General features: G+C 44.1%; 3 protein-coding genes across 5 annotated transcripts in view; all 3 read right to left on the bottom strand.

Annotated features, from left to right (window-relative positions):
- Positions 1–5,577, bottom strand: part of prickle2b (prickle homolog 2b) — a 90,398-nt gene extending 84,821 nt beyond the window's left edge. For both annotated transcript variants that reach the window (XM_086168820.1, XM_086168821.1), the window contains exons 1-2: positions 5,399–5,577; positions 4,641–4,726 (exon numbers count right to left, since the gene is read on the bottom strand). In XM_086168820.1, the coding sequence (XP_086024946.1) occupies positions 4,641–4,726; positions 5,399–5,440 (128 nt within the window). In that variant the 5' untranslated portion in view covers positions 5,441–5,577. The remainder of the gene's footprint in view (positions 1–4,640; positions 4,727–5,398) is intronic.
- A 4,914-nt stretch (positions 5,578–10,491) lies between these two features.
- Positions 10,492–24,828, bottom strand: LOC147222349 (A disintegrin and metalloproteinase with thrombospondin motifs 9-like). Its single transcript, XM_086168182.1, has 12 exons — positions 24,647–24,828; positions 21,898–22,074; positions 17,559–17,729; positions 17,256–17,450; positions 16,745–16,874; positions 16,248–16,342; positions 15,479–15,573; positions 15,199–15,332; positions 14,628–14,719; positions 14,011–14,115; positions 12,959–13,069; positions 10,492–12,285 (listed from the first exon to the last, which is right to left on the bottom strand). The coding sequence occupies exons 3-11, from the start codon at positions 17,649–17,651 to the stop codon at positions 12,980–12,982; spliced, it is 1,029 nt and encodes a 342-aa protein (XP_086024308.1). The 5' UTR covers positions 17,652–17,729; positions 21,898–22,074; positions 24,647–24,828; the 3' UTR covers positions 10,492–12,285; positions 12,959–12,979.
- The window catches only part of adamts9 (ADAM metallopeptidase with thrombospondin type 1 motif, 9), a 37,754-nt gene continuing 36,995 nt past the window's right edge, over positions 24,598–25,356 (bottom strand). Inside the window, exon 29 of one of the 2 annotated variants that reach the window (XM_086168179.1) lies at positions 24,598–24,817. In XM_086168179.1, the coding sequence (XP_086024305.1) occupies positions 24,623–24,817 (195 nt within the window). In that variant the 3' untranslated portion in view covers positions 24,598–24,622. The remainder of the gene's footprint in view (positions 24,818–25,356) is intronic. The other variant, XM_086168181.1, reaches the window with a different exon arrangement.

The following is a 25,356-nucleotide window of genomic DNA, read 5'->3' as shown; positions in this document are numbered from 1 at the left end:
AATTAGTATATTTATGTAAATTCGTGTCGAAAATCTTCTTGTCGTCGCAACCGGACTTGAATTTCTTCGCTCATTTTACCCCTCGTCGGAGAGGCTTCTTCAGTTCAGATGTTCTCGGACGAGGTGCGAAACGTCTTCGACAAGATTTCGGCAAGGATTCACCGTGACCTGGATGACTGAGAACCTCCACACACAAAGTATATTTATGCGTATTTCATATGTGTGGATTTCCTCCGGGTTCAAAAGAACACAATCAGAAAACATTTGGTTCATTGGAGACTAAATCAGGGATCTCAGACTCGCGCCCCTCTGTACAATATTTCGTGGCCCCCTACCTGAAATCAAATCTTTGTGTTAGTGCGGCCCGCAAGTTTTTTCTCACATGTATCTGGGGGTTTTATACAGTGGGTTAAAAAAAAAAAAAAAAAAAACGTGCATGGAAAAAATTAAAAAGTAATGTATTTTTGGCTTCAAAATTTGAAAACAAATTGATTTTTTGATGAAAAATTGTCTTGTGAAATCAAACAATCTTTCTTTTCTTATTTCTATAAAATAAACACCAAAACAATTGAAATTAAAAAGACCGATTTAATAACCAGAATAGCCACCATTAGCCTTGTCAGCATCATACCTCTTCTTGTACATGCTACCAATCAATTTCCTAATAAATTCTAGTGGCAAATATTCCCACAGTGACAAGATTTTCTCTTTTAACAACATTTTTAGGGTGTAATTTCATCAATGCTTCTTCAATATTCATTTTTTAGGGAGGAACAGTTCATTACATCTAAAGATTTTTATAATTTACCTGTTTACCTCATTTACACTAAAACAAATATAAAATCTGGACTTAGTGTTACTTCTAGGAAACGATCTTACTGGACCGACCCCCTTGTCATCAAATTAAGCCGTACGTGGCTCCCGGACCAAAATGAGTTTGACACCCCGGCTCGAAATTATCCAGACGTGTAAATGAGATGGAGAATTGTTGCATCTCTCTATTTGGCCCTGTGATGGACTGCAGACGGATTCTGGTTGAACCCCGCCTTTTGTCCAGAGACAGCTGGACAAGCCTTAGTTTTAAGCTTAAGATCCCACCAAAACCTCTGTTATCAAATGGTCACGGTAAGCGGCGGCTTCGGAAGATGCCGGCAACAACATCTGCGTCAGCAGTCTGACATTTAAAAGGTCGGTTAAGCGTTCGATGTTTCAACGTCCCTTTTGATGACTACCTTTTTTGTAAATGCAATTTTAAATATAAACCAACACTTGTGAAAGGTCAATGTTGGCTGACCTCAGGTTTTATCACATCCTGCCTTATTGTAGAGCTCTTATGCAGAACAGTAACTGCTGCTTGGCTACAGTTACTGCCTCAAAGCAGAAAAGGCAGGAAAAGATAGCAGAGAGGATGGAAAGTATTAAGCGAGGAGGCTTATCATCTCCATGCCAATACAAACACAGCTCTAGTGATAAATCTGCTGGGTTTCTATTGTGTGGCGCCAACCACCAGTGGATTCTCCAGGCTCCCTCCCACCTCACCCTGGGCCTTCTTTCCTGCAAAGAAACAGCCAAACACCATTCATATGCCCTGGCAACCGGACAGTTTTACGTTCTGGGCCATCTTGTTAACACAGTGAATAGCGGGCCGACCTGTGTCATGCAGATCACTCCGGGTTACCGAGGGGACAGACGTCAGGAAGCCATTCAGGGCTGAGTTAAAGCTCAACCTCCAGCCATCCTCCTCCACCGACTGCTTCACTCCCACCCCCGTCGTCACTTGTTTTGGCCAGTTTAAAGTTTCAGCGAAGGCCAAGATGCATACAAGGACGAGCTTTGTCCGGCATCTGTCGACCGTCACATGCGTACACACACACACACAACTTGAACTAAGCCTTATGTCTTAAATAAAGTTTTATTTTATGCTGCTGGAAGAAGGAAATGAAACAATCGCAAATGGCGGCCCCACATGCCTCGAATTTCTTTTCGCAGTTTGTCTGAGGTGACCTATTCCCGGCCCCGGGGGTCAAGTGTGGCTTTTAAAGTCGGCATCGGGCCGATCGCTCCAAACACACCATCATTGCGAAGCGCGGAGTCACGCGATCCAGCTGATCAGATGGCGTGTTCACACTTAAGCCTCGTGTTAATAAACCTAGTAATGAGTCTCATTAGCACAAGGAAAATCAATCAAGCCGAAGGCGAGGGTTAATAATTCAGATGGTGTTCAAAGAGACTCTACTCTGGTTCCTTACCTGCCCGGAGCAGTCAACTCGGCTTACCGGGTTACACAAACACACCGACACACAAGCCAGGTAGAATATTCTTTAATCCACTTTGGGGTCATGGACTTTTTTTAGGGGGCTAAAAAACTGGAAATAGGTGCAAATAGTGTAACCGCTGGGTCATTTTGGGTTGGGTCGGCTGAAAGATGGGGAAAATGTAATGTCTGAGATGTAGAAGGAGACTGGAATTTGGCTACTTATGTCAGCGACGGCATTTAAATAATAACGAACCAATCTGCACATTCTGTCCGCGGGCATGTATCATCTGGAGCAACGTGTTAGCAGGCCTGGGTGACTGTTTAAAAATTCAGCACTACACTGGCTCCTCTTTTGCCACTGAAGTGGAAATACCTCAACGCACTCGGCCAACTTACCATAAAAGACCAGTGTGAAGCCGCCCCAAGGAGCGCTGGGTACAGAAGATGAAAACGGCGTATAGTTTTCTGAATATTTAGTGAATTATCAATATTTCAGTGAATCCTGTGCCTAACGCGTAAGGTCGACTGCAGCGGGATGACCACCTCTCGTGGCTATCCCGCCGTTGAAATATAAAAACAACAAAAACAAACAAAAAAAAAAATCGAAACAACAAATAACTAATTAATCAAAGGAGGCCAAGAGGAAATTAAAATCAGGTAAAATCAGCATCTTATCTATTTTGTCCTTAAATAACAGCTTGCGGGGAGGAATTCAACCTTTTCGTTAATGTTCTTCAAGTAAAAGGAGAAACGTGTGCAAGTGATCCTGCTGGTTAGCCGATAGCAACCGTTCTGCCTCCACCCCTCCGACTAAAGTAACTAAATAGTCATCCCGGCTACGCTGTAATTCTTTCACTCAACACATGATGAAATAATAATGGCACCGTCTCGCTAGCGTTTGTACTCAGTTTGTGGAGAACCTGAGCTTGGATGAGGTGGTGAATAGCGATGGATGTGAATTCTTTCTTCATGGCAAATTTCCTTAAAGAGCCGGCATGTTCGTGTAAGTAGCTTAACGCCGGACAACTGGCATCTGGTATGTGAAGACAGTCTGCACACCATTGCGGTCCCCCTCTCCCATCTCTAACCTCAGGGTTACCCAAAGTCCAACGCATTCCAAAAAGCACCGCCGTTGCTGTACCTCACTAAAGAAGCATCAAAACAAATTTATATTTGCTTCAAAAAGGAGGCAGTAAATTCTTTGTGGAATCGGTAGGTTGCCTCTGCTCGGACAAAGACCTGCTGGAGTAATAAAGCGGCATTCAGCAGCCCAAAGTCAGGCCTTTAGAGTGAGTGTGTGTGTGTGTGTGTGTGTGTGTGTGTTTGGGCATGTATGTCTGCAGACAACTTTTGATCCTGGTGTGTTGCATAGGGGGGAAAAAAAAAAGTTGATTTTATTGTGAGACTGCAAATACCAGCAATTACAGACTGCATTCCTGAGCCTGCTGTTGCCCTTCTAATGGTTTACTTTACAACAAAAGGGAGGGATCCTCCTCTATTGTGGATTTCTACAGAAAGAGAGAATGCCTGACAAATCCGCTGCGACAGTGTTAAACTCCTATCGCCGCTGGAATTTATTTTTTTTCTTTAAATAAATTAAAACACGTGAGAAATACACCTTTCTAAACTCTCATTGGCCGTGTTAAGTGTTGGATCGTTTCCTTATCCAATCATACGGCTCTTTTTGGTTTTTTTGCATGATCACCATGGAGGAATTTGGACACAGGACATATTGTTCCCCGGGGTTATGATGTTTTCCCAAACTGCAGACAGACAGATGCACCCCCCCCACGCACACACCTACACACACACACATCACTGAGTGTGTGTCAGAGCGTTGAGCTCTAACTAGAATCAGCTGATATTGATCGACCCTTAACTTCAGAGACAATGGGATTGCTTCGCTTGAGTGCACAGCCGCAAATTAACACACACGGCGAGATCACACGGCCTAATTAAACACACGCCCTTCCAGTTTTGATAGTTGGGAGTCGTAAAAAAAGACGAGTTTTTATCTTTCGTGACGCCCTTCAGCCTTTATCTTAGAGATCAGCGGGGTGAAGCAACCCTTTTCTCAGAATGTGACGGGTGGATGCCTCTATCCCGAGCATCAGGCTTACTTGACTGCTTCTCCGCTGCGGAATAGAAACCCCGGGGTCGCAGAAGGAGAACTCTGGGCGGCTCTGCGACCGGCTTGTTAACAGAGCCCCTAGTTGGGAGTATAGATTTTAACTCATGTTGATTTATGTGGCGGTGATACATCCATGGAGTGCAGTTCCAAAGGACTGTGAGACTTTACAGTACATCCATTGAAGCAGCAGAGCAGAGCAGAGACAACGTTGCATGCAATTCTGAGAGATGAGGTGAAAGACGAAACCGGTACCTCCATTTGTGCAGGGCGAAGCCGGGGCACTGCTCTCGGCAGGCGCAACAGGGCTGGCCTCTCTGGGGCTCGTCCACGGGGTTCAGCTGGGGGCAGACAGGGATGGGAGAAGGTTAGGCGGGTTACGGTTCATCCAGTGTCAGACAGCTTGTTTCGGAGGATGAGACTTGCCGCTTTTTTAACTTTGAGCAGCTTGAATTGCATTTCCTGGCTTTGGCTTGCATGTGGGGAAATATATAGGATTACCGCAGAGGGTCTCAAAGTAAGTTGTGAGCATTTATTCAGTTTTTACATAACTTTGTGGCTAAAAACAGTCAAATAAGGGGTGAACACAGCTTTCTGGTGGTGAACTGTGCACATATTGTGTGTATGCTAACACCCAGCTGTGGCATCGAGGGGGGATAAAAAACAGTAAAATATTTTTTTGAAGTGGGGGGGTTATTTTGAGAGGAGCAACAGCTGTGGACGTTTCAAAATTCCAAACAAATCTCTCAACAAGTAAGATGTACGCTCCAAAAATGACTTCATCATCAAATCAGCATGTGTGATGGAATATTCTGGAAAGATCTAAAAATCTACTGGGAAATTATTTAGCTTATGATCCCTGTGGATGTTGGACCAAATGTAACATGGGGAAAAAAAAAACAATTAAAATTGAATTTTTTTTTAGACTAATTTGTCATGACACATTTTCTGGAAACGGTCAAAACCGCACCTTGATTATTGTTTTTTCCCTGTTTGTTGGTTTCTTCACCTACCGATCTACAGGCGTCTCTCCTCCGGCGGCTGCGACTGAACATGACAGACCGATTCCAGGACCGTGAACGCACCGTCGGCTGTAACCGGAACCCACGACTCGCCGACGGGAAGATTGAAGACCGACTTAAACGAAAAGAAGTGGAAATTAAATGAAAGGAAAAGTCAAACAAACGCGACGTCTCAAAAAGAGCGAACCTGCCCGGTTCACGACACTGAGTGTTAACCCTTTCCTTCAAGACAGACCCGCGGTGTTCCGGGTCCGAGGCCACGCCCCCTTCACGGCCAGCCAATGAGATTCATGATAGTAACACCTAAATTCGACTCGGCATGATTTCATGAACGTGTGTGTTCATGACGCAACTCACACAACTTGGACAACAATGTTGTAAAAAATAAGTATAAAAAATAAAAAAGGTAAAATGTGGCTTACAAAACAACTCTTAATGATATATTGTATCAAAACAAAATTATTCATAAACGTCTTTTGTAGAACTCAGTGGATAAAAACAATATGCAGATGAAATAACACAAACAATAACAATCATACATATAATGATAGCAATACATTTTAAGCGCCTTTCTTAAAACTCAAGGATACTTTACAATTGAGAAATCTGCTACAACATCTGCTTAAACAATAATAAAGACAAAAGGTCAGTGGATCACACGTGGTGGACGCAGGACCACTTCCTGAGGCCAATTTCATTTATTTTAGATGAATATGGAAGGAAATAGAAGTTGCCGCAATCCTACTCAGGTCAAAGTAGCAGGCTCCCTCTTGCAGTTGTAAACATTATAATGCATATTCATTTGGAGTAAACTGAACATGGCTTTCAAGACACAAAAAAGGAACCGACACCGAAGTATATCAGTCTGCGTCGTTGCCTCACAGTAGTTTCACGCTGCCATGTCCAAATTGAAATAAATTGCGTTATTTTTTAATTTCACTGCAAGCAGACGGTGCACAAAAACACAAATGTCATATTTCCAAAAAGGGGGTTCTAATAGAAGGTCAACATCAGACTGTCTTAAATTGACAGTTGATTTTACATTTAGCAGCATGACTTTAGGGTTGTGATTATCATATTATATATCATATTCCCATTTAAAATACTTCATATCAATACAAGCGGTACTGTATTGAATTTGAAAAGCGTCGCATTATGTGGCCCCGTCAATAAGGGCCACATATGCAGACATACAAACGTTCAGTTTGTACAAGTGACAAAACAGCCAGTCACTCTCTCATTCAAACGGTGACATACAACATTTCCCTCTCATTCAAACATCTTGGCAAATCTAAGGTCTCCAATGAACGATTTGCATGTTTTGGACTATCGAAGAACGTGGAGACTCCACATAGAAAGGACACCCGGTTGGAATTGAACCAGATGTGAGGGGAGAGCACTAACCGCTGCGGATCATTAAACGTATAAATATGTATAATGAATAAAAAATGTACAAATATAAAAGTAAGTAAAACCGTCCTGGTACTGAATGTGCAAAGTAAAATATCGGAGAATGGAATAGAAAACTTGTAACTCAAACGTGTATCTACTAGAGTACTAGTAGAGTAGAAGTACAGTTACTTTCCATCATTCATTACTTCTTTCTACATCCTTGAATCCTGATCCGGTGCATCACGAGCCGACCTTTATACGTGTGTGTGTGTGTGTGAGTATGTGTGTGTGTGTGCGTGCTGAATGTAGTTCTCACATCCGGCCGCCACATGTGCGTTTATATTTCTCCCACATGCTTCGTCTCACCGAGTGCGTAAATGAAATAAACAAACAAGCACCGAAGTCTCGGTCGGGTTTCCATCGAGTCATTCACACCCCCTTCCTCCGCATTCTCTCCCTCCCTCCGGACATCTTGGCAGAGTGATGTTTGAAAGTTGTCTCAAAAGCTATTCAGCTCAGAAACTTGTGCAACGTACTGCATGGAGGGAAGGGCTGGGGGGTCCCTCATCTCAGCCCAGAAAGTTTCAAGCCTCTTTTTAAAGCATCAATTTATCACCAGAGAGAGAGAGAAACAAAAAAGCTTTTCAATATCCAGAGTCACTGTGAGAGCCCTTCCACCAAGGGACATTCATCATCCAGATCTCCTTATAGCGTCCTCTTATTTCTCTGCAAAGTTTTCGCTGAAGGCCGCTATTCTGCCCTGTCAGCGTCTCAAAAGCCGGCACGGAACAATGGCGACTCTCTCTCTCCCTGGTCACAGAATTCCAATTTTGGAGCGCCACTGCTGTTAGCGTGATGGTGATTGCTGCCTTGAGGCCTCAGATGTTTTCCTACTTAAAGGGTCGCGGCCGACGCACGTGAGCAACGACGTAAATCATCCGGCGGCGACGTAATGGCTTCCGGCGATGTTGCAGTTCTCTGTCAAGATTCGACATCAATCAGACGGTTCGGTTTGAAACAGCAGTGAACAAACCGTAAGCTTCCGCCTCGCAAAAAGGTCACCGGTTCGATTCCGACAGGGGCGCCTTTCTGTGCGGAGTCTCCACAAACTTCTTCCGGGTTCTCGGAGTTCCTCCCGCAGTCCTAAAACACACACGAGGTTTATTAGAGAGCAAATTGGCGAGACGTGAGGATAAAAGACTGAATGTCTCTTTTGGAGTCGGGATGAGAGTTTATGTCTGTCATGACTTGTAAATGAGACTGAATGGTTGTTTGTTTCTAGAATTCAATGTTTCTCCGTGCGTTGAAATTCCTGCTTTGCTGTCCGCAGTGCATTTGGATACGGGCTGATAAAGAGTTTGTAAACATTATTATAAATAAGATTATATTATGAATATGAACACTGCAATAGAACAGTGGCAATAGGATGTTTGAGTGCAGCTTGGTGTGCAACTCACACAGTGCAGGTGCAAGGATGAGTGCAATTTAAGCGGCAGCAGACTTAACATGTGCGAGGAGAAGAATGAGTGTCGGCTGTTTAACTGTCTGATGGCAGTCGGGTTGAACGGTAGAAGGAATCTGATGTGTGAATGACAGGATGAATGATTTAATGGCTCCCTATGATGTGTGAATGAGAGGGTGAATGGTCCAGGGTGAACTAGACTCAGTCTCTATAAGCGCTAGAGATAATGAATAAATGAATGAGTGAACGAATGAATAGACAACCACTCTTACACCAAGTGTGCGGAGACTGATTTTCATTTAAATAAAAGGCAATCCAATAGTTTGCGTCTGTGCATTTTGGAAAATCCTCCACTTCTGACATTGTAAAATCTGTCATTGCGGTGAGAAGGAAGTGGAAGTTTGTTCTCCCTGCTTGGACGACGTGTTGCAGGAATGAGGGTTTGCTCTCTTCTTTCCTCGTGTGTGCAGGCGGAAAAAAAGCGACGGAGCAGAGCAGGTGTTTCTGCTGTCGAATTAAATCCAGAGATGCTGCGAGAACATGTGTGTTATGTCTCGGGGACAAACGACCACCTTGAGACGCGCTGGACACGCTCTGGTCTGTGTATATACAGTGTGTGTGTGCGTGCAAAGGCCTGTGTTTGTGTCCTCTCATCAAAGTCTTCCAAGATTACCTTGAGGAACAATGATTATAACGACAGCGGGAGGAACTGATCCCTGGGACCCGGAGCGCTAAAACGCCCCTCATTAAGTCTTAAGTTCAGAGTCTAAACACTGTCGGCAGATTTGAAAATAGGCGTTTGTAGCGGCGACGGGAAAGCTCCTTTTACGGTCGGGTGAATCGGCGGCACACCGAGCTGTTGTGGTACTTGGTACTCGTCGCATTATCTCAAATATCTCGCCGGTGAACTTTAAACACGCGCAGGTCTGTCTGGGCCGGTTTGGGGTTCAAAGAGCAGCTGCTTACAAGGTGCTGGACACGACGCTGAGAAGTGTCAGGGACGGCAAGAGAAGTCTACGACGGCAGGGTCACCGGTCTAATCCTTGTGGGAAGGTCTCAGATACAGGAACGGCGCGGTCACAAGGACGGAGACGCGGAAAGTCTGTTTATCACATACTTTCATGCTTATAGCCTTATTCTCAGAGGAGAAAAATACGATACGTCCCGTCTAGGCTTGCAGAGCTATTGTTCTCGACGCCGGTGTCAGATATTCTTTTTTTCTGCTCCACAAACGCCCTCCCACACCCTCAGCGGAATGCAGAGATAACAGCAGCTTGTCTCGCACCTTTATGAACATCGGGCCCCTTCTGTACAGTAAAGTTTGTGAATTCTTGCTCGGGAACGTGATGTTACACAAACAGAACCCGCTGACGTGCTGCTGTCATCCACTTAAGTTGCAGCACAGCTGTCTCGCAGAGGAGGAGGGAAACTGAAGTTTTCTTACGCCAGCCCTTGGGATATTTGAAAATCGACTTCTGAGATGGAACTGAGTTTAGACAAGCCCTACGAAGCTACTGGAACTCCCCCGCCCCGTCCCACGTCCCTGCTACTCAAATGAAACGTCGGTCCCAAATGTGTAGACTTAACCGCTACAAAGGGAGCGCTCAATGCGATTACGCAATAACAGTCAAAGCTACGAGTTACACATCTTTGCGGCTCGATGTTTTTTTTTTTAATCAGCCTAAAGAAATGCGAGCCGCTTAAGTCAAATATTGTGATGTGTCAGAAGTGACACGGTAAAAATCATCGCTGTCGGCATATGAAACGGCACACTGTCGCTAAGGCAACAACGGCCCGACACCCTTAGCACAACAAGGTTATTGTGAGTAATTATGGGACGTTAAGAGTTTGGCACACCTCCTGGATCTACAGTGTCTGTTTGTCATATTCTGGTGTTTCTATACCGAGCAGTGAATTTTATTTGCTCAGCGTTGACATCTGGTGAGTGTCCTGACAATCCAGTATTAACGACACAGAAAACTGAAACCATAAAAAAGGCCGATTAGCCCTGTAAAGGGACATCCGTTGCAGGTGCAAAAGCCAGACGGGGCAGATTTCTTTTGAGGCAGCTGTTAGACTTTTTACAGCTAGTATTAAAAGCAATAACAATAATACTGGCTATTAAAAGTTGTAGCTCAGTGATATATACTGGAGTAACAGTATAAAATTAAAATCTCTCTGTCTGTGTTTGTTGAGGAAAAATTTTGCAGGCAAACACTTCAGACGTTAAACATTTTATTATCTCTATCCATCTCTTTTTCCCGATCGCATGTACATGTCATGCGTTTCATGCTGGAGCACCAAAATCTGAAGATACAGTTCATATGATATCATGTATGTTTTCACAATATATCAAAATATGTTGCCCAATAGTTTTGTCAGTACTGGATGGCAGCTCATGAGTCTATGTACATTCACACACACAAAAAAAAAAGACTAAAAATAAATATTTGCCTATAAAATGACCCCATGATATAATGACACTTAAGCTAAACTGCACTGATACATGTTCAGTTACCTGATAAATGTGAGGCAAAAAGTGTCAAACAACATAACTAACATTTAAAAGATCCCTTCATTTACGGCACCTGAGTTTACCACGGACTCGACTGGAAGGTTGACATTTACGATGCCAGGCGCAGCGATCTGTCGCGGCAAAAAGCCCTATCCTTTCCCGCGTCTTTACTTATAGTCACGGCGCCTAAAGACGGTCAAATTCCCTTTGCTCGAAATGTGCACATTGTAACGGAAAGGCGCTGAAGTAGCACCAAATACAAAGGCAGGCTTGCAAAAGCAAATATGGCTTCAATCGTATCTACATTTGTACCCTATATACCAACTATTTGCGCGTTTAGGGAGGAATTAAGATTGCAAGAGTTACAAAAAAAAAAAAAAAAATATATATATATATATATATATATATATATATATATGGACGATAAAGCGATGAACTTATCTACAAATTCTAAGAAAGTACCCTGATGTTGTCATGAGGAACAACAAAATAAGGAAAACGGAGAGCATGACGCACAGGCAGCGTCTCAGGAGACGTTAATCTTCGGCAGTTTCCGGAAGCGGTTCAGTGTGTGTTGTATCCCTGCAGCTTTACTGGCCTGAGATGGAGATTTTTTTTTTTTTTTTCTGAATCCTTCAAAGTTATCCCACCTTCCCTCAGAGAAATAAAAGCTAATTAATGTCTCTGCTTCGTTCTCTTTCATTCCCAGCAGTTTAATCTCTTCTTGCAACTGTTTCTGTGTATCTGTATCTTGTGTATCTGCTTGAACACGTCACTTCCTCCTTCCAAAGCTCAATTGTAACTCCTGCACCTACGCATTCTTAAAATACACACGCTAAATACCAGGCTGGCGTCGGAATATTAGCTCTCATGATAACTCCGTTCACTGTAGCCTTGAAATAGGCCAAAAGCCTGAGAACTGCACTCTCATAGCCGCTGTCATCCATCTCAACATTCAGCCATTCATATTACACTTTTAAGATCTACTGCATCTCACTAGTCTGTTGCCGAGGTAGCAACATTTAGCTCCTCCCCCTTTTTCGCTATTTCCCCTGATCCTGGTTCGCGTCATTTTACAGTGCAGGATTTGAGAGCTGCCTCTCTGGAGGCACATATTCAACTACCTTTGAATGTGTGCGACTAAAAATAAGCACCTGCTTGGAGACACCGAACTGGATCTCAACCACGTGAACAGTCACCTTCATGCAACGACCTTCTTGGATTGTTCAAAACTTTCTGAACGTATGGCTCTGGCATGCAAAGTGCGAAGATATGAAACAAGCAAGCACCCGCAGTGGAAGGCAAATCGTGACAGAATTCTAATAACTATATGGTGTTTGACAATAAACCCCTTAATTACAATCCAAAAATATATGGAGTACAATAAATAATAAGTCTTATCCTGATATGTACAGTAATTACACTGAAACTCATTTACACTATGCACACATGGGAGTCGAGGAAGTGAAGTGAGGTTGCGTTTGAGCTCCGTTTTGCCGTGACGAGCACCTGCATGAAAAGGATGAAAAAAAAAGCATGTAAGTTATTGCGCACGGATAAAACATGCAGGCATTTCTATAAATAATGATTATAAAAGAGAAAAAAAAGGAAGGAAATGAGGGCACATTTATTAAATTTGACTAATGCAGTTTTTAACTGCAGAATTAACCCTTAATTAGATCCTCTTGTTTGCAATTTGTCAAATTATAGCACACAAGTAGTTTCTTGTGGTTAATACTTTGACGCTAATAAAACAGTCCCAAAGGGAAGCATGCTTTCAACTTCAGAGGGTCCCATGGAAAATGCATAAATGATTGATTATGGTGAAGTGATACTTGAGGAACATGAAAAATAACATGTAGGTTTTGGCAAAACATTCATGTGCAGCTCCGGTTAAATAGAGAAAAATCTTTATGTGACACTGTGTACTTTGTGCAATTCTTGGGGACATTTAAAAAGGACAAGTCTTCAGCTAGAGGGTGAATAACTAGCTTACTATCAAAACTAAGCCAATAAAAATGTTAAATGAGACGTGGTGCAATTGCTATTAAGTGTCACTGTATTAAATGGTGAAAACTGTTGCAATGACAAACTGTCACTGCATAGATTCTTATATTACAAGTAGCAGCTGTTTCATTGAAACGCATATCGGAATATTTTTGTTGCAATGTTCATTTAGTACCTCAGACCTGTTTGCCTGGTTCTATTCCACTGACACGCGCAGGCTGGAACCCGAGGACGGACTACATTTACCACAGTAGCCTCCGCAGATCCCCGACACTCTGCCACCATCCTGTGGACGCAGCAGGGATAACATCTGTTAGAGTGACCTTACCGAATTGGATTTTATCTTACATTTTCCCTCACGTGATGTGAATTTTCAACATTCAGCAGGTTTAATTTGGCATCAAAAGAAAGCCGTTTTGAAGCAGGATGCTGCCAGTGGCTGTGAATGCGCCTTTCCTTCTCAGCCTTTGCACAGAGAAGCATATGTGGGTGTTAGGATGACTTGAGCGATCCCTTCCTGTCCCTGAAGAATATACAGATTTATCACAAGCACCCTGTTTGCATGCAGCACGGATGGACATCTTCTGACAAACATCTAGAACCGCAGAGGAAATTGCAGCGAGCGGGTAAACCGAGGCCAAATCCCACAACACGACAGCCCCGGAGTGCGGCGAGGAGTCGGTCTGATCTCCTCAGAGACACTTCCCTTCATCTCCCGTCCAAACCTGGCTGCGTTTAGAATCGCCCGCGGTGACCAGAGTGTGCCGGCTGGCTATGGATATCAGGCTGTGAACACTTCTTGGCATTTCTTTCGCCTTCTGTTTTGGTCGTGCCAAAAACACTCCCATCTTAATCTCCATTTCAAAAGCGGCGGGTGGGTGGGCACTTGAGAGAGCAGCTGCCTAATAAGGGTCCTTTCTCTTCATGTTCAGAGGGTGAAGTACTAGGAATACAAGATCCACTTGGGACTACGCCTGCTGAGGGCTCTGCACCCGAGTCGTGTAAAGCATACAATGACAGCGAGGGAGAATTTAAGGAAAGTTGTTATGGAAGAGAAGGCTAGGTACGTAGGGAGTCGTCTGAACTCCGTCAGACGAATGATCATGACGAGATGAAGAATCAAACGTGTGCCAGACACAAAATATACATTTTAAATTCAGTACATTTTCAGACCGGTGTTAACGGAACCCTTAAAAAGCTGTGGAACGGAGAGGCTTTTTCCGATACCTGTGATTTTTGAACATCAACCACCGCGTAGTTGCCTTGGGAGATCCACGCCGTGTCCTCAGCCACTTTCAAACCGGTCCCAGACAGGTTGATGCTGAACCGCCCCTGAGAGAAGAAAATAAGAATGGGACATCGCAGCCCAAAAGAAAATGTGTAAAGGGAGAGTGCAACATCCATCCATCTTCTGCCGCTTGTCCTGCACTCAGGGTCGCGGCCACAGAAACGTCCCCTCGTCGGAATCAAAACCAGGGTCCGTCGAGCTGCGAGGCAGAAGCGCTAACCACCGCGCTGCCGAGTGCAAGATAAAACTAACAAATATCAATATCTAGAACTGTTCCTGTTATTGAGGTAATCATAACAATAACTCACTTTTGGCAACAATTAACGTCATGACATGACATTCGGACAAAGTTCTTTACGACATAAAAAAAAATACAGGACAAAAAGATAGGTTGAAGTTGAATCAATGTTCTATTGCGCTGTCAGTCCTGCAGAAACTTTTTAAACACTGCATGCATATAAAAATAAAAATATAACCGCTGTATTTTATCTCGATGGAATTACATAACCAAAGCCAAGCTCAGCTCTTTGCATTGAATGTTTCTGATGGGACTCACCTGAGGACAGCCGGCGGCGCTGTAGCAGTCGCCAGCTGTGGCGAATGGAACCCTCTTGCCTTCGCGCGTGAAAGAAAACTGCCAATCTGCGGCTGAACAAAAAAAGTGATGGGGAGGTGAACTGATTAGCTTTGAGGAGGAGAGCCACGCTTGAAAAGCCACGATTGTAAAACTCACCTCAAATGAACAACGGAGTTTATTAGCCTGCATCTGGCATAATGATCCACGCAGGATTTTTATTAAAAGCAGAGCTTTAGTTTCAGCCGGCAATTCCGGTTTGAAGCCGAATAGCGAGCGTCCTACTCCACCTAGTTAGAGCATCTACTCGGCACAAACCTTGTAATTTTGTGCAACTTGAAAGGCCATCTTGATCCCATTAACCCCTTCACGTGCACGGACATAATTAAATGGCAAAGGAAGGTCTTATTTGAGAGTAAATGAATCGAGACAGGAGGCTTTAAACTGTTGATGATACGTTCCGGGACGGACGCGTTTCTCTAATTTAACACGGGACGGTGTGCGTCGCATCCTCGTCGCGAGCTAAAGCCGTTTGCGCGTGGACGCTACTCACTGATGATGCTCATCTTGCCGAGGTCCAGCCGAACTTTGGAGAAGGCGGTGACGCCGGCAGCGCTGTAATCTCTCCGGCAGTCGCAGGCTTCTCTTCTGGAGCCATTGGCCGGACACTGGGTGGGGTCGTTGAGCCTGCGTACGGGGACGCCCACAAGACATCTCAGCTAATTCTTACACTTCCTTGACTTTTGACAGAAAACTCCATGGCCACCAGGCACCGGGATTGTTTTCTGTAATGAAATGCGCCCGTTCTTATTCTTATCCTTTTAGTTGTTTACCTGAAGCCGAAGATTTCTGAAAAATTCTCCTCTTCTCCTGTTGTCAAGGTGATGTACTCCTGTGGATTCTCCGTCTGCATTCCAGCGCAGTAGACCTGAGGAGAAAAAGGCAGAGGAGGAGAAAAAAAAAAGGGGGGGGGGTGGAGGGAGGAGCAGGGAAGAAAATGTTTTATATGAAAACAGAAAAACAAAAAGCTGGTCGGGTCCAATAAAGCACAGACAGAGGCTTGTGTAAAGCTCATGAGAGCAGCAATGCATTAATATCTGGGATGTCGTGGACGTGTGGTGTCGTATCCAAATTTGTGCGATCAATAACTTTGTTAGTCGTATGCACAGTAAAGAAACGTGTTTCAAGTTAAACGACGAGCGTGTGAATTTAAATGTAAACAGTCTAGTGCAGCACTGTGTTAATTTCTACACCTGGTTTGAAATCTGGTCACAGAGAATTTTCCACATTTTTTTGGCATAATTTAGTTTACGAAACTTAACAAAAAAAATTACAGGGACACTACCTTAAAGTATCGGTGAAAATTTTTTTTGGAACAAAAAAAAACAAAATATAAGTTTGCAAAAAAAAAAAAAAAAAAAAAAAAAAAAAGAAAAATAGTAAAAGCTTTAATAATGAGCAGAATGACCAGGAAAGTGTTCGGTCACAGTTACGTATCTGAATCCTTGAATAGAAGAACAGACAATCAGCTTCCCTTGTCTGTTGGAATTTTGGGTGAAAATAATACAATATAATATGAAGAAGACCTTCGATTAATCTCACCTTGATGGCTTTTCCTTGAATATTAATTAAGTGTTCGCTGTCTGGGAGTGGGCCGTTCGTGCTCTGAACGTCCCGACAGCTGGAAGGAAATCGGCCTGTGAGACACAAAGGAGGGAAAGTACACAAGTATAACAACAAAATGTGTATCATGGGATTTAACAATGAGCAGGCGCTTGGGCTGCGTGCACGCACAGATGAGAGAATATGCGCGCAACTTTCAGGAGTTAAGTCAAGTGTTCCAAATTGCTGCATCACATCAAACAGAAGCCACAGGCTCTTTCATGTCCTATCCTTCCCTGCAAAAGTAAATATGCCGGATCTTTGATGCTTCCCTCAGATCATAAATATTTCACTGAGCGCCGACTCATGGACACGACCGCAGCTAGTCAAGCCCCACACACACACACACACACACACACACACAGAATGCTGGAATGTGGGATGGTTTCTTGTATCTAAACTGCTTGCTGTGACCTTTGCCCCCCAAAGGTACTTACAGCTTGGGTTTCTGCAGGATCTCCTGGATTCGGGTGTTTCATCTTGAGAACACCTACTGCTCTCCTGGCCGTCTGACGACATGCACTGCACTGTCCTCTGCATCACTCCGTCTCCACAGCTTGCTGAGCACTGGAGGTGAGACGGTGTGAAAATAAAAGCGATGATAAATAATGATAATAACAATAAACTGCTAGCCTGTGTCATCTTTTCCTCTGTTTTGAATTTGCCTGGATTTCATTAAACCAGAGACACACACACACAAAAATAATTTATAGCAAGTGAATTATTTTTCCAAATGTATAAACAATTTCAAAAATGAAAGAATAATGAATTGTAATATCCCAACTGATTGACCACACTTTCCTTTCAAAGCACATTTCCTGGTAAAATCGGTAAATAACCGACCTGGTAGGTCGTTGAGTAAATGACAAGTGCAAGAAAATATCCATTATGGCAAAACAGTGATTAATGTCTGGATAAATTAAAGAGTCAGGACAAGGACTCGCTCACCGGCCCCCATATTCCAACCCTCCATTCCTGTGCCTCTGCGCACGGCCTTGGATTACATGGCGTGTAGCTCTCAGGGGGGGTCCCGGGACAGTTGGACAAAGACTGATGGCCGTACTCATAGTTGTCATTCTCCACATGCACCTCACTGCACGAGACCAGACGCTGGCGGTAGCCCTGACCACAGGTGGTTGAACACTTGGGGAAAGAAAAATACTCTCGTGAAGTAAGAATAACATCAATCAGGCAACATGGCTGACGGATGCAGAATATATGAAAACGTGACTTGTTTCTTTGGACTCTCACCTCAGACCATTCCCCGGTGATCCAGATGAAATCACAGGCGTGTGTGTTGCAGCTCTCTATATCCGGGGGCTTGATCTGGTTCACGCAGTACATGTCGTGGACCTCCTGCTGGTTGTAATCCACGCACTGCAAGGCTCGCCTTCGGTGGCCCGATCCGCACGTTTTAGTGCACTGTCGGGAGAGACGGATCACACAAGACTTGGCTTCAACAACTATGTAAAATCACGTATCGTCTGTTTTTAGATAAAGGCGTTATGGTTGCAAAGTGTTTGCTGGAGTGCTTCGGTGCGCAGGGTTCGACGCAGTGCGTAGTATAGATGAAGATTTGGGTTTGTGTCCTCCCTTGGAACACTACCTTCACCACACAGGACGGTGGATTAAAATGTCAAAACAGTAGATAAGAGCAGGGAGGAAAGTACACCGTTGTTGAGAAAAAAAAATGAGGATGGGGGAGGGGAGCTGGCATGGCTAGACATCTGAATTAGCAATTTCTAATTCTCGCAACTGTTGACCGTCTACCCTACAGAACAATCTTTTTAAATCTGCAAAACACACCAAAGCATACATTCATTAATTCATTATTTATACTGCTTTTCCTGCAATCAGGGTTGTGAGGGTGCTGGAGCCTGTCCCAGAAGACAATGGGCGAATGAGGAGAACATGCAACCTCCAAAAGGAAAGCCCCTTATCGGAATCAAATCAGGGACCTTCTTGTTGCGAGAGCGGTAACCACCGCGTCACCGCGCTGCCGCAACAAAACAACATACTGACGTGAGCACACTTTGCTTCGATCTTTTTGATTTGTCTCAATAAATGTCCTGAAGAACATCAACAAATCTGCCCAACTTTATATTCAATGTGAATTTCACCGGTTGCCCCACCCATTCAGTGTCACTGCCTCACTACGAATTAACATACTATTTACGATGTATTTTTTGTCATGATTAAACAATTCGCTTTGGGACGACTCGTGAACGGTGGTGTTTAATCATATGGCTGTGAAAAGCTAGTGTTTTTTCAGACTCACTGAACCTTTGGGTGGTGCAGGGGTGAACGCAGAAAATCATCATTTTTATGTCGACTTACTTTCAAAATAAAATGTAGTCAGGAGGGAAAGACACTTCAGCATTTAGACTGGACGAGCCGGCGATGGAACCGCCAACCTTAGGATCACAAGCTTGTTGCTCTTCCAACTGAGCCACAAACGCTAGGCTAAGCTAAGTGCATTCAAATTGCAATGCTATAAAAGCACATGAGAAATACATTAATCTTCTTGTCCAGCTCATTGGAAGAAATAGAATAAACTCATGTATTTCTAACAGAGTACTTCTTGGAAAGGGTTTGAATAAGACTTCAGGGGTTTTAAAGTTGCTGTGAGAGCGGAGCGCTCACATGTGTTTACTTGACCGGAATGGTCAAAGCCGTATAACCGTCACGATAATCCCTTGTTTTATGTACGCTTGTAGTAGGTCGACCGTTACAAAATTCATGTTGCAAGTTAAGCTCGGGACATTTTATGAAGGGCGAAGTGAGGCTGCAGCTTGCATCACACACACTCGGGTGTTACGTACACGGCCGAGTCCAGCTGGTATTCATCTCTCTTAAGACGTTGAACACTGTCAAACAACTGGCACACAGGGAAATGTTCCTGAGCTTGGCTGCACGCAGAGGAAATTGACCATTAATTTTGCAATACGATTTCCAATTTCTATAGCAGACGGATATTTTATGAAATCTAACTGTATTTGTTACTGATTTTTTGGCAGGGGTGCTCGCGAAACGAGTTCCAAACGAGTCCTCTAACCGCTTCTCATTTGAGAGAGGTCCTTAAATACCAACTCTCCGATGAAACATGCGGCCTTGAGCCTCAAAGGGCATTTCTGTTTGTCACTCAGCAGGAAAGCACCCATTGCCAATCCTCAAGTATAACTTCACATCAACAGCAAGCCTTTTCAGATCTTTGCTGGAGGTAGAACCAGTTATCTACGTTTTAACATGTACTGAGAGCTGCATTAATATGAATTCAAATTCATGCTGGAATATTAAATGTCAACACTGAAATGAATTCGGGTTATTGGTAGAGTATTCTTTTAATATGGGGGGAAACTATGGTAAAGAATAATCAATAAAGAAGAGTCAAAGACAGCCTATCTGTGTCAACAGGGCTATGTGGATGTGATTTGATAAGATGCCATGGGGAGTGGCCTGGCGACACTAAGCCCACAACTGCATTTCCATTCAAATAGTGTTAAAATGCTGATTGGTGCCACCAAAATGCACAGTATGTAATTTCTTCAGCAAGGGGCTCTCAATCAAAACAATAGGCGAACAACCGACATTGTCCGAGTGGAGGCATGAGATTACAGGAGTTGCTGTATGCATTGTTAAACAACCATCCTTGCCAATGAGTATGACATGACTCACTGTGGTGTAAGTTAAAAATGCACACACTCATACAAACAAAACCCTTCTCCACGGTAAAAAAAACAAAGTAGGATATGGCCCCTCTCTGGTCATTTGAAAGTGTATCTCAGCTGTTTCACTTCTAGTTTACATCTTATCAGTTGAACTGGTGATACCATGAATACCTAAAGAGAACCAGGAACAGGAGATAAAAATGCAGCGGTGGTCAAACTGTGATATTACAATTAAAATGTCAACGTTGATGTACACCAGCCCCAAAAGAATTCTTTCCACTGAATATCCTTGAGAAAGATGTGACTGGCAGTCAAAAGCACCCCGACTATAGTGTGAAGTTTAGAATGGCTACAAGATTAAATTGTTCTGGACCTATTTCAATGTTCTCCACTTAGGTTGCAACTTCACACCTTGCAGTTTCAAAGCACTTTACAACAAATTGCATTAACATGCACACACCAATGGAGAAAGAGTTTCCAAGTAAGGCACTAAGCAGCCCATCGGGAGCAATTCGGAGTTCTTTGACATGCAGGAGGGAGGAAATCAAACTGGTAACCTTCTGACTGGAGGGACGGTGTGTCTACCTATTGAGCCACAGCCACCACACATATAATTCAAGACACAAAATGTAGAGGACTACTTCCAACATTGACGGGCCACACAGGAGATCCCATTGACATTCAAAACAGAACTAAATGCACGCATGGTTTGAGCATAAGGAAATCAATCCCCGGCATACAATAAAAAAACCTGTTTCTGCCCAGTGTGGTTTAAAAAGTTCTGTTGATCGGCACTCGATCGGCACTCGTATCAAATGGAAGCATTTTACAAGCTGCTAATTTGTTGCCTTGAGATTGTATGGGAATTCATCGAATATCAATAATATAGCATCTGCATAATTTTGATTGCTCGTTGTTTTTTTAAATTCTAGCCTACAGTAACTTTGCTGTGTATTTCCCAACATTGTTATGTCATGAAAACATAAATCCATGTATTGTCAACTCATTAACCTTAATGTCTTCTGATGCCTGTCCTCTGCCCTGTGCGGCTGCAACACCCGAATTTCCCCAGTGGGAATCAATAAAGTATTATTATCTTAAAGGACAATTTTAAAGTGAGGGATGTAACTGTAAATGTTTGCACTAACGTTACAGATAACTTCCCGACCCTCATATCACCTCATATCTGCTCATTCATTCGGCCCCAGGCGGTCGAGGCAGAAGGCCGCCAAATGCATGCTCACTGGGGGAAATTGGGATTCTGTAAATCGTTTTTAAGAGTTTGGCCGAGAGCCGCTTGACGAGGAAAGTGTCATCAGAAAACTTTGTTGTGATTTTCGCCCACATAAATAAAGTTTTGTCTTGACTGGTGCGTTGAAAGACAGTCAGATAATAGCTAACAATACCGGAGGCTGCCGTTCGTTGTGCTAAGCTAACATAGCAAAGGATGAAACTCCCAAAACTGTTCTCTTTTCTTGGATGGATAAATAAGTAATTAAATAAATGAATCTTTAAATCGAGTCACATAGTTTTGTTTTCTCCGAGACATACTTCTTTTTACATATATTTTGACACGACATTAATGTGTTCGCTAGCTGCTCGACAATTCAAGTGCACGCCAACCGAATGATCCATTCCATCATCACAGGAAGGAGTCTGTGTGGAAAAAGAAAAGAAAAAGGGGGAAAAACAAAAAGAAGTAGAGAAAGGAGAAGAGGCTCATCTGATTTTCATCAGAGTCGTGCGGCGGGGCGCCTCCTCCCTCCGCTCTCCCCGGGCCTCCGGGCTGCGGAGCCTCTGACCACGGGAGCGGCTCACCCCTCCGCCGGCGCGGAGTTGGCTCCCCCCGCTCACGGCCGGAGAAGTAAACCCACATTTCCTCCTCCGATAATTTGTTTCCGTGCAGAAATGTCTCGGCCTACCGTCTGCCAGCCTCCCTCTCTCCACCGGTAACTGGAGACGCAGTCGGCGACCCGGCAGCTCTGGCTGGTCGGCGGTCTGGCGCGTTGGGAGCAGCCGGTCTCCAGCGGACTCCTCCGGCCTCCGACCTGGCAGAAGACCTCCCGCCGCCGGACGCCGTCGCCGCAGGATGCGGAACACTGGAACCGGGACGGGTGAGGCGTTCAATGACACACATATCAGGACGGATTTCTGTGTATTAGCCCAGTAGCTCTCAACGCATCTCCTGCCCTCTGTTTATCCCCCAAACTCATTAAATGTGTCTATTTAAAATATGTGCGACACTTATTTGTGTGAATTTATTCATGTTTACTCTTTACCACTGTTTTTCCGAGTAAATCCAGGCACTTTATGTCACTTAAGTCTTTTTTTTTTTTTTTTTGCAGTTACTCATCTAAGTTCATACTGTGATCAATGTGTACTTGAAAAACGTGTAAGAAAAAAAAAACTTGGTTTTATTTCAATATTTTTACACAGAAAGGGTGTTCTGAAAGAATAATTTTGCGCTCTGCTTGCTCTTAAATGATCCCATAACAGAAACAATTTATTTTAACCGAAATGAAATCTCTAGGTTTTTCAGGGACAACTTAAGAGTACTTAGAGGTTGACATTATTTTTCTTTCTTCAGAAGGACACCGTTAAAACACCATGATCACTGAGCGGCCTGTTGCTCCGTGGGTAATCACGGCGTATAAATGCTACATCCACACAAATAAGGTGTCATTACGTACGCCGGCCATGTGTACGTCGGTTATAAACACACAGCAGGTCACCAGGGTCATGCATTTGGTTACAAAATGACAGAGGCGAGGCCTTATGATTTACTTTCCTGTTTCTGTAGACATTTTCGGTCTATAACAGACTGGTGGGCTAGAGGTTTTAACAACACAACCATGTCCTTTAGCCTGTGCTTTAGCCTAATATGGCTCCGGCTTGTTGAATAATGATTGAAACAATTTGTTTTTGACTGGCAAAGTGCAATGGAGGTTTGCAGATTCTTCTCTCATCACTGATTTCACACATCGCGCATGCTATCTTGGTAAATATCAAACCTTGGCGTGATTTTGTTCATGGAAGCTGTGCTTTGCTGAGGCTCAGCATCGACCCTGATATTTTACTGTCGGCTTAATACTACTCTGGAAACACAACACCATTGATCCCAACAGACAGGGACTCTTCCTTGGCTGACATGCCCACGTGTTAGTTATGAAGAACGTTAGGGGAAGGATCCCCTGGAAACCTGGCAATCGATCGAATAAACCATCTGTCATTGGAATCCTATTGGGGAATCAATACTGGGTGGAAATCAGTTTGTAGAAAAACTAAGACATCTTTTTCTTCGAGACTGAATTCTCTCCAGCTGTGATGCAACTGTGCCGGGAGACCCCGCCATTGTTCCGGTCACTTCCGTGGACACTTCTCACTGACATCACATACCCTAAGTAATGCCTATTAGGAGAAACATTTTTTGCTACAGGCGTATACAATTAGCTTGAAACCCAGCGAGAAAGTTTCTCTAGCGACGGTGTAACGTTTATGTCACAGAAAACTGTCCCTTCATTTAAGGTTCATAACTCCGCAGGACAGAGGAAGCGTCCGCTGGATTTATTGCACAGCTTCATTCCACAATGTTGTTGCATGATAGCTGCATTATGCAATTAGAGAATCAATCTGAAAATGAATAATGGAGTTATCGCTGCATTTGCTGCTGTTAGAGACGCTGCTTGCAAGACAAACTCTAAAAAAGGCACCTCAGGATAAACAAGACCCAGATAGCAAGCCAAAGTCAGTGGACATGCCATTGTTTCCGGAAGTCTCCCCATCTGTATTACATTACGCTACAATCTTGGCATTTTCAAACAGAGAGAGCATCAGCAGCATCTCTAAAATTCCCCATTTTAGGCATCCTGAAAATGCCAGGCTAGAATCGGACGCAAACGTCCCACTTAAATGAAAACCTATTTGTGTGGATGTCGACCGAGAGTAAGGAGTATCATTTTTTTTTTTTTTTTTTTTTTTCGCTCCTGGCCCGTGTCCTGCTCTACAGCTATTCAGAACAGGAGCACGTTTGCTGCGGTATGGAGTGCAGATGTGTCCCTTTGCAGGGAGATCTCAGAGAAATAGGACACGGGAGGAAAAAAAAGCGGAAAAAACAGACAAACACAAGAGTATCGGGAGGGAGAGAATGAGGCTTTCCAGCAGCCCAGGTGCACAACGGGAGAGTTTCCTGCACGGTGACGTGAGTATATTGCATCTTTTGTAGGGTTTTCAAAGAGAAGACCAACATGTGGTTTCCATTGGGAAGGCAGAAGATAGGGAGGAAAGAAAGCGTGGAGTTAAAGAGCGTAAGAAGGATGGTACGTTTGAAGGTTTCTGAGAGCAGTCAGAGAGGATAAGAGGGACGCAGGGGAGAAAAGTCACCTCAGATAGATTTACACCGACTGGACAGATAGCCCGACGTCACAGAAAGCCGGCCTGCCGTCCTTTTAACTGTACTGTTGTGTTGCAGCTCTGGCTCGTACCCCCCCTCCCCCCAGCTCCCTCCGTCTGTAGCCACCCCGGGCCTGCGCTGCAACCCGGGCAAACCAAACGAAGTGTAAAAACGCTTCACACGTATGCACGCACCTCTTAGCAAAGCTGGGGCGCATTAAAGCGAAGGGAAAGGAAAAACAAACGAGAACAAGGCGACTAGAGAGGGTCAGAGAAACCTACCTCTTCCCAGTTACCCGTCTTCCACTTTGGACACCGGCCACCCCTGCAGCGCCTCTGCTTGCCGGGCTTGGGGGACAGATGCCGGCAGTTTTCCTCCGGGACCGGACGTCCCGAGCCGGTCACGCAGGTCACCTTACGGGACTTGACACCTCTTCCACAGGAGGCGGAGCACTGCAAGGCGTCGAAGAAGAGACAGGAGTTCAGTCATCACGAAAAGCAACGTGTTTGTGATTTGTAACCAAGTTCACTCAAACCAGCGGCACTGAAATGAGCGGGTTGGTTTTCTGTTTTTTTTTTTTTTTTTTAATTTTATTTTTTTATATTCAGCGTCATCTTAGATTTGTAATGTCTTTTTAAAAACGTCTGGCTTTCAGTTTGAGGAAAGATTTAATTGCAAAAAAACACATCATAGACATTCACAAGCATGAATTCAGGAACGGGCACATATTAGTAACGTATTATACGGTCAACATGGACGCCGCTCTTCCCACGTGGGCGGCTGGTCCAATGATAACACATGTCCTATCAACCCGGCAGCAGTTCGTTTCATCTCCGGGTTCACTGAGTTACCGAAAGCCTAACTCGGTGTGACAGGCAGACACACACACACAGCAGTGTTACAGGAGGGAGCAGAGAGGGGGCTGGATTGTGCTCGGATAATCAAAGGGGGCGTAGCACTCGGGGATGGATGGAAAGCGACAGGCCCAGAG

Source organism: Fistularia commersonii, chromosome 21, assembly GCF_037954325.1.
Source record: "Fistularia commersonii isolate RoL2024-O1a breed Wild chromosome 21, RoL_Fcom_v1.0, whole genome shotgun sequence".
In the NCBI taxonomy this organism is placed as follows: Eukaryota; Metazoa; Chordata; class Actinopteri; order Syngnathiformes; family Fistulariidae; genus Fistularia; species Fistularia commersonii.
The sequence above is the reverse complement of the archived record's forward strand: the minus strand, read 5'-3'. Positions and strand labels throughout refer to the sequence as shown.

Bases quoted from the DNA above. Each gene is read 5' to 3' on its own strand.
- LOC147222349 (XM_086168182.1), bottom strand. From the start codon at position 17,651: ATGTACTGCGTGAACCAGATCAAGCCCCCGGATATAGAGAGCTGCAAC. The intron at 17,451-17,558 runs GTGAGAGTCCAA...TCTTTCCCCAAG, and splicing joins TCACCGGGGAATGGTCTGAG to TGTTCAACCACCTGTGGTCA. The intron at 15,574-16,247 runs GTGAGATTAATC...TTTTCTCCTCAG, and splicing joins TTCAAGGAAAAGCCATCAAG to GTCTACTGCGCTGGAATGCA.